Raw genomic sequence first — 12,416 nt, forward strand, 5'->3', positions numbered from 1 at the left:
GATCCCAGGTCATATTAAAATCTCCTCCCAGTATTATTGGTATTGATTCTAAACATGCTATTTTTGCCACTAGTTTTTTGTAGAATTTAAGATCTAGGACATTTGGGGCGTATATACTGCCCAGTAAGAGTTGTCTATTAATTGTGACAATAGCTAACACATATCGTCCCTCAGGATCCTGGATTATCTTATGAATGTGGTTTGTTATTCCTTTTCTAATTAGAATTGCTACTCCCCTTTTTCTCCCCACCGCTGCTGTTGACATACATTCCCCCACCCACCATTTATTCAATTTAGCATGTTCTTCTGCAGTTAAATGTGTCTCTTGTAAAAAGGCTATGTCAGCCCTAAGCCTTTGGAGGTGTCTTAAGATTTTTGATCTTTTTATGGGCGAAGGGATGCCCCCAACATTCCATGTAATAACCTTAATTAGTGTATCTGCTTTGGCCCTCCATCTCCATATTTACATGATTTTGGTGTCCGAGAAGAGCCAGCCCAGCCTCCAGCCCCCCCCCCCCTGTTCAAATAATCGGGCGAATAGTCTATCTTTCTTTTCAGGTATCACTTGTGTTGTCTGGTAATGTCTCCTGTACCCTCCCTCCCTCCTCCCCTCCCCTATCTCTTCCCTTCCCCTGTGAATCCCCTCTCCCCCCCTTCTATCCCCTTCTATTCCTATTGGAATTAGGTCACCTTCGACGCCTTTCCCTTTTTTTCCCCCCTGTTCTCATTTGTATGCAGTATATTCGTCCTACTGTTTCCCTCTATATATTAGCTCGCTGATGAATCTTTTACATGTTTTTGACCCCTCTATCGATTACTAACACATTTTAAACTTTAACCATACAGTGCAACTTAACATAAATATCAATGCAGTGTTTTATAATTACTCAACATTCTTCTCTTCATCCTTGTATTATCTACTATTAGGTTAGTTCAGTAAGTCTATGATGATCATCCTCATAAACCTATGTGGTTCCCACCGTCCAGATCAGTGTTTCATCATCTATATCCCGTTCTTGCCATAAGACAACTTCATTTGTAATCCAGGGCTTCTATAGTTATAACATTGTCCTCTGTGTCAATTATAGTCCCACGTACATGTTGTGGGTCCTTCCAACTAAGCCCCAACATCCTCTTTATAGCTCTCTTTAAAGTTGCTTCTTATTATTTCCACAATAGTTATACTTATCTTGAATCCAAGATTCTGCGCTCAGTTTAATGGTAGCAACAGTACAGCTTGACAAATTTGTTCATCATACCTTTCTTCATCTCTGTATTAACTGCTGCCAGATTGAATCAAGATATTTGTTGTGGTTAAATTAGTAAGTTTAGATGGGTTTCACTGGTCCTCTTCAAAATTGCTCAGTCTGTATTTCAGTTCAGTCTTACTGTATCATTTTTTGTAAGCTCAGCTTCCCTTATAATGTAGAGTCATCCATTGGGACCCAGTTCTTAGTTGAATTCTGTGTTTTATTCTTTCTGCTGATGTTTTCCACTGTTTACACCCATATCTGTTCTGCTATGTTGGTTAACACAGTCTCAACTTCAGGGTGATAGTACTATTAATTATTATTGTCTTTCTGTTGAGATTTCTTGAGCTTAGTGCCCCCAATTAGTGCTTTGGTTATTTATCTCTTCCAGTTTCATATATTCTTCATGTGAGCTTAGTAGCGCTTCAGTTTTCTCCTTCCAGTTGATCTAGGAACTCTTTCGCCTCCTCTGCTGTGGTAAATATTTTATTTCCCGTTTGGTGGGTTACTCGCAGTTTCGCTGGATACATCAGTGCAAATCTAACTTTTCGTTGTATCAGCTCCGAGCACACTGGGGAAAATTTCTTTCGTTGCGCCGCTACCGCGGCAGAGTAATCTTGAAAACATAATACTTTCCTATTGCCACTGTGTAGATCTTTTCCGCCTCTCATCGCCTGCAAAATGGCTACTTTGTGGGCAAAATTAAGTATGCGACATATAACTACCCTGGGCCGCCCTTCTGCTCCCTGCTTAAGGCCCAGCCGATGCGCTCTTTCAATTCGCAGCGGGCCCAACGCAGTCGGTAGTTGTAGTTCTTTGGTAAACCATGTCTCAAGGTATTTGGCCAGGTCTCGTTCTCCTAGATCTTCAGCAAGCCCCACGAGGCGAAGATTGTTACGCCTCGATCTATTTTCGAGGTCTTCGATTTTATCGGTGTAAGTAGCTATTAGCTTTTGTAAGCGACTTACTTCTGTTTCCACCTTGTCCACACGATCTTCCGTATCACTTGCCCGTTGTTGATATTGTCCCATGTCCAATTGTATTTGCGTTACGCTGTTATGTAGTTGTTCCAATTTGTTATCCAGCGCTCCCAGTTTTTTCTCCAGTATGGCTTCCAATGCCTGAGTAACTTCCCCAACAATCTCGGCTGCCCACGCGGATCCCACCGCTGATGTCCCCGGGCTCGCCGGAGCCGCCATCTTGTCGTCGGGCGGCCGGGTCTTTTCTCTGTCTTTTCTGGTAATCTTAGATGTCATTCTCCTCCAAAGTGGTATTAAACTTTTCTCCTTTTAAGCACTCTTCTTTTACCTTCGTTTGTGGGGTATTGTATCCAATTTTTAGGACGAATTTTTGATAAAGAATCTAAGGGAAGGCAGGAGCTGCGCACTTAGCGTCTTCTCCCGCTCATCGCGTCACGTGACCGACTCTGTCCCATTAAACCATGTTTGTCTACGTGTTCTGTAATTTTATTCTTCATAATAGTTTCCACTATTTTGCCAGGCACTGAAGTCAGGCTTACCGGTCTGTAATTTCCCAGATTATCCCTGGAACCCTTTCAAAAAATCTTTGTCACATTGGCCCCCCTCCAGTCTTCTGCTACTACAGATGATTTTAACGACAGTTGCAGATCAGCAATTTCATGTTTGTTCTTTCAATACCCTGGGGTGTATACCATCCGGTCCAGTTGATTTATCACTCTTTAACTTGTCAAGTTGACTCAATACATCTTCTAAGTTCACTGAGATTTCTTTTAGTTCCTCCACATTGTCACTCTTGAAAACCATTTCCAGCATACGTAGATCTCTTACATCTTCTTCTGTAAAGACCAAAGCAAATAATTCATTCAGTCTCTCTGCTATGGCTTTGTCCTCCCTTTGCTCCTTCCTAATCTAATAGTCCCACAGATTCCCTCGCAGGCTTCCTGCTTCTGATATACCTGAAAAAATTGTTAGTATGAGTTTTGTCTCTGCGGAAAGTTTTTCTTCATATTCTCTATTAGCCTTCTTTATCAATTCTTTGCATTTGGCTTAACAGTGCTTATGTTGCTTCCTATTTTCTTCATTCAGATACTTTTCCATTTTTTGAAGGATGTTCGTTTGGCTCTAATAGCCTTTTTCCCCTCACCTTTTAACCATGCTGGCTGTCATTTGCTCTTTTTTCCACCTTTGTTAATTTGTGAAATACATCTAGTCTGGGTTTCCATGATGGTATTTTAAACAACATCCACGTCTGATTTAAAGTCCTAACCTTTTGTGTCTGATCCTTTCAGCTTCTTTTTAACCATTTTCCTCATTTTGTCATAGTCACCCTTTTGAAAATTAAAAGCTGCTGCGGTAGGTTTCCTTGATTTCACTCCAGATATCAGCTCAAATTTGATCTTATTATGATCACTGTTTCCCAGTGGATCCAACACTGTTATCTCTCGTACTCTGTCCTGCATTCCACTAAGGATTAGATCCAAGATAGCTCCCCCTCTCGTCAGTTCCTGGACCGGTTGCTCCAAAAAGCAGTCGTTTATTACATCTAGAAATTTTACCTCCCTGATGTAATGTTTATCCAGTCAATATTAGAATAATTGAAATCACCCTTTATTATAATGTTGCCCAATTTGCCAGCTTTCCTAATTTCTGTAAACATATTTTCATCTGTCCGTTCTGTCCTGGCGGATGGTAGACAGAAAACAACAAGGCAGGGAGATATAAAATAAGGAGGCAGATCAGGGGCATGGTTATACAGGGGAATCAGCCGCGCTTTCCCACTCATGGCAGGCTCAATGCAGCTTACATGGGGCAATGGAGGGTTAAGTGACTTGCCCAGAGTCACAAGGAGCTGCCTGTGCCTGAAGTGGGAATCGAACTCAGTTCCTCAGTTCCCCAGGACCAAAGTCCACCACCCTAACCACTAGGCCACTCCTCCAAGGATACAACACACTGAACCATGTGTTTTGGGTGACTGTCAGCTTTCCCCCCATTTTAATTTAATATGTGCTCTAACTCCTTTTTAAATGTAAGTGCCAGCAGCCTGGTTCCATCCCAGTTAAGGTGAAGCCCATCCTTTTGGGACAGGCTCCCCTTTCCCCAGAATGTTGCACAGTTCCTAACATATCTAAATCCCTCATCTCTGCACCATTGTCTCAACCATGCATTGAGACTTCGGAGCTCTGCCTGCCTCTTGGGTCCTGCGCATGGAACGGGGAGCATTTCTGAAAATGCTACCCTGGAGGATCTGGATTTCAGCTTTCTACCTAGAAACCTAAATTTGGCTTCCAGAACCTCCCTCCCACTTTTTCCTATGTCATTGTCATCCACATGTACCAAGACAGCTGGCTCCTCCCCAGTACTATCTAAAATCCTATCTAGGTGATGCGTGAGGTCCACCACCTTCGCACCATACAGGCAAGTGACCAGGTGATCCTAATGTCCACCAGCTATCTGCATACCTAATAATCAAATAACCAAACTACAACAACCGTCCTAACCCTTCCCTCCTGGGCAGAAACTCCTGGAGAAATATCCTCAGTGTGAGAGGATATTGCATCCCCTGGTGGGCTGGTCCTGGTTACAGGATTACTTTCTACTTCACAAGGGTGATGCTCTCCTTTTAGGAGACCTCCCTCCTCCAAGGCAGCACAGGGGCTGCCAGACTGGAGGTGGGACGTCTCTACAAAGCCACCTCTGTTTATCTCTCTGCCTCCCTCAACTCCTCCAGGTCTGCTACTCTAGGCTCAAAAGAACGGACTCGTTCTCTGAGTTCTAGGAGCTCTTTGCTTTGAGCACACACATATAACCTCTCACCAACTGGGAGATAATTGTATATGTGACACTCAAGCAAAACACTGGAAGCACCCCTCTCGCTGCTGGACTGCTGTCTTTTATAAAGTTGCTTAATTAAAACTTCTTAAGGTACTAGAGATAAGGGATATTAGATTAATATAAAGAGTCTGCCTTAAGATTATATGGTATAATGTGTAATTTATTCAGTGTTTGCATCTCAGAAACTAATTAAATGTGATTAAAACTCTAATGAAAACTGTCCTCTTGTCCTAATTAGAATAATTGATTATAAATGAAGAGATGTATAAGGGGTGGGTGGACAGGCACTGAGGAGGGGAGGTGGGAATGAGGACTGAACTAGGTCCTGCTATGGCAGAAAGTTCATGTTTTAAAAAAGGGTATAGAGACTAGTTAATAAAGTTTACTTTTATGTTTTAAACTCTAACTGTAAGTTTACACTGTACATGTTTTATATAGGATGCTTGTTTACACCCATCTGTTGCAGATGCCATATGTCAAATTAAGTAGAGAACATGGGGCCTGGTATTCCAAGGGTTTTGTTCTTGTCTTTGAGTAAAAGAAACACCCTTCATAATGTAGTAATTACAACATTATCCAGTCTGATAGTAGCCTGTTACTGCTGCTCTTCCCTGTCCCATCACACATATCCTGGCGGTGGAAGGTCTCTGCTTTTTCACAGACTTCTGAGTTGGAGAATCACATTAAAGCAGAGAGTATGTCTCCATTTTTTCAGTATGTTGCTTAGGGTTCTGTTAACATGTATGGATTTTTTTTCCTCTCACAGAGCTGTGGAAAGAGCTCAGTACTGGAGAGCATTGTGGGCCGGGACTTCTTGCCAAGAGGATCAGGGGTGGTAACTCGGAGGCCTCTGGTTCTGCAACTGGTTCATGTCACGGACTCTGAGGTTCAGAAGAAGGCAGCTAGTGGTGATACAAGTAAGAAATTTTCAGAATAATGTGCCAGTAGAAGGAAAGGTGGAGTCTGTTATGAGATGAAAAGAGGAGGGGAAGCAATTGACTGTAGCGAGGGGAATGGAAGTGAAGAGCAAACTGCAGTGAGATGGTGGGGGAAGGCAAGGGAAGACTAGTGAGCTAAATGTTAGTGTGTCAGAGCAGACTACAGCCAGGTGAAAGGAGGGGGCAAGTATTGGAGGGAGCATATAATCAGCTGGTGTAAGAACAGACTAAAGGAAGATAAGGGCTGACCTTTTGCTGTTTCCTGTTCTCTTCCACTTGGGTATTTCCATGAGTTCCATGTGAGGAAGGGAATGAGACTGGGCTTTCTGAGATGGCTTTTTGAGGAATTATTGACAGTTTCTTGCTGTCTTCAGGTACCGTGCCAGAGGAGTGGGCAACGTTCCTGCACAGCAAACACAAGGTATTTGTCATGACTAAAAACAGAGAAAGCATCTCTAAACAAGTAGAGTCAGTGCTGTCCAAACATAGTGCAGGCCAGAATCCATCTTCCCCGAGTGGTTTAGACAGCAACTCTTCTATCCTCAATGCATCTTCCTCCTTTCTGTACAGCGTGAGCTAGATAACTCTTTGCCCAAAGTGCAGCCTCCACAACCTGGAGTAGGTCTATTTCCCACCCTTCAGGGCAGCATGGGGCAGTTCCCATTTCTTCCTTAGTACAATGTGAGAAAGATCCTTCTTTCTCCTTCCTCACTCAGTGTAGTGTGCAGCAGTTATTTCCATCTTCTCAGTGCCGCATGAGACAGATCGCTCCTTTTAATTAGTGCAGGATGCTACAGATCCCTCTTTCGAGTGTTCTTGGAGTATATTCCTCTTCAGTTTGATATAGTGGAATCATTCTCCAGTGGAAGTACAGTGTGGAACAGGCTCACATTTTTGCTATAAATAATTTATCTTTTTTTCAGGTGTATACTGTTTTTGATGATGTGAGAAATGAAATTGAAATGGAGACAGAAAGAATCACTGGAACTAACAAGGTATAACATTTGTCTCTTGGGAACGGTTTATAATAGTGTGAGGAAGTGGGAAAGGGCATGAAGACCACGCATAGACCATTCCTATAAAACATGGAAGGGAGCTGGTGGAGCAGGTACCAACCACAAGTGTAAATTGTTCTTACAGTATGGGGGAGGATGGCAAGGGTACATACCAGTGACAGGTTCAAACTGTTCCTATATTTATTCATATTTAGCTCACACCTTTTCAGTAGTAGCTCAAGGTGAGTTATATTCAGGTACAGTCAGGAGTGGGCCCAGGCAATCTGCCACCTGAGGCGAAGGATGAGATGGTCCGCCATTGGCTTCTTCTCTCTACTGCGGCCTGGCGCTGAGGAAACAGGAAGTTATATCAGAGAGGTGGGCCACAGTAGAGGGGCCGGTGCCAGCAGCAGGGCAATGTGTGGGAATCGCTGCCACTGCCAATTTTTAGAAAACAAAAAAGAAGGTACACTTGGGGAAGAGGGTTGAAAAAGGAAGGGGGGAAGCCAGTCCGTGGCTAGTGTGGGGGGGGTGGAAAGGAGCGAGATGCTGCTCAATGAAGAGTGCCACTTGAGCCTCCCACCTGAGGCAGTTGGCCTAATGGTAGGGCCACCACTGGGTACAGTAGATATTTCCATTTCTTTGTCCCCTGAGGGCTCACAGTCTGAGTGTATCTAAGGCAATGAAGGGTTAAGTGACTGGTCCAATATAACATGGCACATCAGTGGGTTTTGAACCATGGCCTCCCTAGTTTTCAGCCTGCTGCTCTAACCAATAGGCTGTTACTCCACTTTAGGTAAGTAGCTGCCACAGGCTTGGGCGTGGTGTCCTTTTCCCTGTGCATTTATCTTTGTCTGTTTCTTCCTCACTTTTTGTCACTTGTGCTCCCTACATCATGTATTTTGTACTGTAACATCTCTCCCTGATTGCCTTGTAGGGGATCAGTCCAGAGCCATTAAACTTGAAGATATTCAGCCCTCATGTGCTGAACTTGACACTGGTGGATCTACCAGGGATTACAAAGGTGATATATTTTTGAACTAATACATGGAATAGAAAATCAGTATTGCAGTGCTTTTGGGGAAAGAAGGCTCTCAGTAGAGGAATTTTTGATTCTTCTTTCCAATCCAAAGCAACTAAGCTCTTGAATGCGTTCCCTTTATAGCTGAGACAAATGTCTTCTTATTTGAGTTTTATTCAAGCTATGAAAAAGTTCTATTTTGCAATATTGTTGTACTATTTGATTTTGTTGTAATTGTGTAGTTCCTGGTGTATTCATCAGTCTTAATTTTTGTATGTCGCTTAGTTGCCCAAACCCTAATATTAGGTTCTAACATATAGTGAGATAGAATAGAATAGTGTGCTCTTGGATTATAGAAGGATTTTGTACAACTGCACACAATAGAAGGAAGGTTCAGTACAGCAGTCTTCAGAGATGGGAAGGCTTCCAGTTTAGTAGTGTTGGTGAGGGAAGGGAGGCTCAGTACAGCAATGCTTTTGAGACAAGAAGAGGCTTCTAGTGGACAGGGAAACAGGTGAAGAATGTTTTGGAGGGGGAAAGAACGAGCTTCCATTCCATTCTGGTTTTTCATTTGATGTTCACTGCTGAGAAGGAGATATCATTGAGGTCTATAAAATCCTAAGTGGTGTAGAATGAGTAGAAGTGAACTGATTTTTTACTCTTTCAAAAAGTACAGAGACTAGGGGGATACTCCATGAAGTTACATGGAAATACTTTTAAAATAAATAGGAGGTAATATTTTTTCACTCAACGAATAGTTAAGCTCTGGAACTTATCATAGGATGTGGTAACAGTGGTTAGAGTATCTGGGTTTAGAAAAGATTTTGACAAGTTCTTGAAGGGAAGTCCATAGTCTGCTATTACTACTACTACTACTGTTGAGACAAACTTGGGAAAGCCATTGCTTGCCCTGGGATTGATAGCATGGAATCTTGCTACTATTTGGGTTTATGCCAAGTACTTGTGACCTTGATTGGCCTCTGTTGGAAACAGGATACTGGGCTAGATAGACCCAGTATGTCTATTCTTATGTTCTTATGTATCAAGTGGTATAAGATACAAAAGTTTCTTTAGGAGTGAGAGACAGCTGTTTTCAAAGGATGATTTCACTTTAGCCCTGGCTTACTTAAAGAACAGAAGACATACATAAGTCCAGAATATGGCTGCTCGGTTAATATTTCATCAAGCACCGTATTTTTCGGACTATAAGACGCACTTTTTTCCCCCAAAAATTTGGGAGGAAAATGGGGGGTGTGTCTTATAGTCCAACGGTAGATTTGGCTGGCTGGCTGGCTCGCCCGCCTTCCAAGTTCGGGATCGCCGTCAGGGTTACCTCCTCCTTCCCCCCCCCCCCCGGCCCTGTCACCACTTCTCCCTACTCACGCGATCTTCCCTGGTGGTCTAGTGACGTCGGGGCAGGAAAGAGCCCTCTCTTTCCTGCCCAGCGCGCTGCTCTCCATCCTCCTGTATGCAGCCTGACGGTCTCGGCGAGATTCAAAATGGACGCCGAGACTTCAATTCTCGGCGGCCATTTTGAATCTCGCCGAGACCGTCAGGCAGCAATGCATACAGGAGGATGGAGAGCAGCGCGCTGGGCAGGAAAGAGGGGGCTCTTTCCTGCCCCGACGTCACTAGACCACCAGGGAAGATCGCGTGAGTAAGGGGAGAAGTGGTGACGGGGGGGAATGAGGTAACCCTGACGGCGATCCCGAACTCGGAGGGAGGGATTCGGACAAGACGCACCGGAGCACCTAGATTTTAGAGGAGGGAAAAAGGAAAAAATTTTTTTTCCTATTTCCCTCCTCTAAAACCTAGGTGCGTCTTATGGTCCGGTGCGTCTTATAGTCCGAAAAATACGGTAAATACATTTCAGCTTCATTCTTACTGCAGAAACTTCATTGGCTCCTTATATATGCAAGGTCTAAGTTTAAGTTATGTGTGTTGACATTTACGATTTTATACAGTGAGGCACTTTCCTGTCTTTTAGTCACATGAGAGCTGGATCTAGATCCTTTAACTTAATATTATTGGCTTTTCCCTCTATTAGATGGATTATTAAAAGTAGAATGTTTGACTTATCTTTCTACTATCAAGTTCCCTCAGTATAGAATATGTTATTGTTACAGCTTTGGATCTTGACTAATTATTACGCTTTTAGGAAGGCTCTTAAGACAGTTTTATTTACAGAATTAATTTGAAATGAATAGTTATTTCATTATTATCTGTCAAATTGTGATGTGATTTGTATTGGCCTTTTGCAATTTTTATTTTATTGTAATTTGCATTGAAGCATCTGTGATATTTGCAAAATATAAGCAGTGTATAACATAACATAACATAACATAACATGCTGTTTCCCGACTGTAGCCAATCCAGGTCACAAGTACCTGGCAGAATCCGAAAAAGTGGCTAAAGTTCCATGCTACTTAACCCCAGGGATAAGCAGTGGATTTTCTCAGGTCCCCCTTAATATCAGTTTATGTAGTTTTTTTTTCTCAGAAATGTGTACTTTTTTTTTTAAACCAGCTATGATAGCTGCTTTTACAACATCCTCTGGCAATGAGTTTCAGTAGGGCTGGTGCTTGGGTCTCTGCACCCCCCCCCCCCCCCCCCCCCCCCGTCCAGCATCTCCTTTCTCTCTTCTCCCTCCCCCCTTCTCCCACCCTGCACCCTTTTTCAGTCCAGTGCCTTAAAAGGCGAAGAACAAAAGTGTTTTTTTTTTTTTTTTTTACTCAACAGCTTTTTCCATAGCGTCCCACAGATCAATCTAGAGACTTGTGGGTTGTGTCCCTCTACCAGCAGGTGGAGATAGAGAGAACCTCCGAGGTTTGCTATATGTGGACCTGTGCAGCCAAGTAAACCTCAGTATTCTCTCTATCTAGCAAGTGGAGGGAGAACTCTGTGCAGCTCTGGTTTGATCTGGCTACTGGTGTCCTTTGGGCCTAGTTTAGCACAGACAGGGGTTGAGTGTCTGTTTGAAGCTTGTGGTGTACACCTGGTGATGCCAGGTCCCTCCCAGTCTCCCCCTACCTTTCTTCCGTTGCCTGGGGCTGTTGGCCTGATTGGGTGTTTCCTTTTCTCTCCTGAAAAAAAAAAAAAAGGTAAGCGTCTCTTTAAGAGACTTTGTTTTTGTTTAATCATACGGAGGAACTAGATGGTCTGCCGAGTCAGTTTTGGAGCAGGCGTTTGTGGAGCATGCCAGTGCCTTCTGAGGCGGCTAAGCGCTGCTCCCGGTGTGGGGGCCGGAGAGCAGCATCAGGGGAGTGCGAGTCCTGCAGTCGTCAGCCCGCAGTGGGTGTTCAGCGCGATGGGGTATCCCCTCAGGTGTCCGGTGAGTCAGAAGCGCAGGGGATAGTTTCGGCAGTTTCTTCGGGGCAGTTAGTACAGCGTGCGTCGGCGGGCGCCATTTTTTCCTCTCAGGCGCAACCCTCTCCGCACATGGAAGTAGATAGGCAAGAGGCACAGGCTCCAATGGAGGGAAGCGATGTACAGGGAGCAGGGGCAGTGCCTTTCAGTTCCTTTTTCTCTGGATTTTGTTTTATTAATGCACAATGCCTTTCTTCTGAGGAAGTCAGGAGCTTCTCTTCAGGCAGCCCCATCTTTGCCAAAACGTCCCCGGGTGAAGGTTTTGGATCCCGAGGAGGTATCTGACACAGATGGCCCGGTTTTGTCTCTGGGCTCTCCCTCAGAATCATTGGCAGATGAGGTCACCCTGCCCTCTGAGGAGGGGGATGATCCTACGGCTGCCCGCCTTTTTCGCAGGGTTTTGAGGTTTTGGCCATTTCACCCCCTGAATCGTCAGGGGGAACAGATCCGGTGCCCTCCATTATGTCTGGCACCAAATGCCCACCTTGTTCCTTTCACGTGCATGAGGCCATGAAGATCGTTATTTCGGCGCAGTGGGATACGCTGGACAGTGGGCATAAGGTTGCTAGAGCTATGTTGTGTCTTTACGCGCTGCCTGCAGCTGACTTACTTGCTGAAGGTCCTTACGGTGGTTTCCTTAATCTCAGCGGTCACTAAGAAAACCACTCTCCCTGTGGAGGGTGGCATGGTGCTCAAGGACCCTCAGGATCGTAAGTTGGAGACTTGTTTGAAGCTGTCCTTTGAAGTAGCGGCCCTTTCCTTGCAGGCCTCAGTTTGTGACTCCTTTGCATGCTTATCGTGGATACAAAAAGCCTCCTCTCCGGAAGAACTCAAGGCTGTTTTGCCGGCCTTAGAGTCTGGTTTAGCCTTCCTTGCGGATCTTCTTTATGATCTTTTGAGGGCTTCAGCAAAGGAGGTTTCCCTAGCGGTCACCGCGCGCCACTGGCTGTGGTTGAGGCATTGGGCTGCAGACGTGGCCTCTAAGTCACGATTAGCGAGGCTTCCTTTTAGGGGAAAGCTTTTTTTTTGGGACA

General features: G+C 44.3%; 1 protein-coding gene across 2 annotated transcripts in view; it reads left to right on the forward strand.

The window, feature by feature from the left end:
- LOC115463583 (dynamin-1-like protein) overlaps positions 1–12,416 on the forward strand; it is a 165,130-nt gene that overhangs the window by 25,778 nt on the left and 126,936 nt on the right. For both annotated transcript variants that reach the window (XM_030194236.1, XM_030194237.1), the window contains exons 3-6: positions 5,829–5,979; positions 6,375–6,421; positions 6,924–6,995; positions 7,933–8,019. In XM_030194236.1, coding sequence (XP_030050096.1) covers positions 5,829–5,979; positions 6,375–6,421; positions 6,924–6,995; positions 7,933–8,019 — 357 coding nt within the window. The remainder of the gene's footprint in view (positions 1–5,828; positions 5,980–6,374; positions 6,422–6,923; positions 6,996–7,932; positions 8,020–12,416) is intronic.

This window comes from Microcaecilia unicolor, chromosome 2, assembly GCF_901765095.1.
Source record: "Microcaecilia unicolor chromosome 2, aMicUni1.1, whole genome shotgun sequence".
NCBI lineage: Eukaryota > Metazoa > Chordata > Amphibia > Gymnophiona > Siphonopidae > Microcaecilia > Microcaecilia unicolor.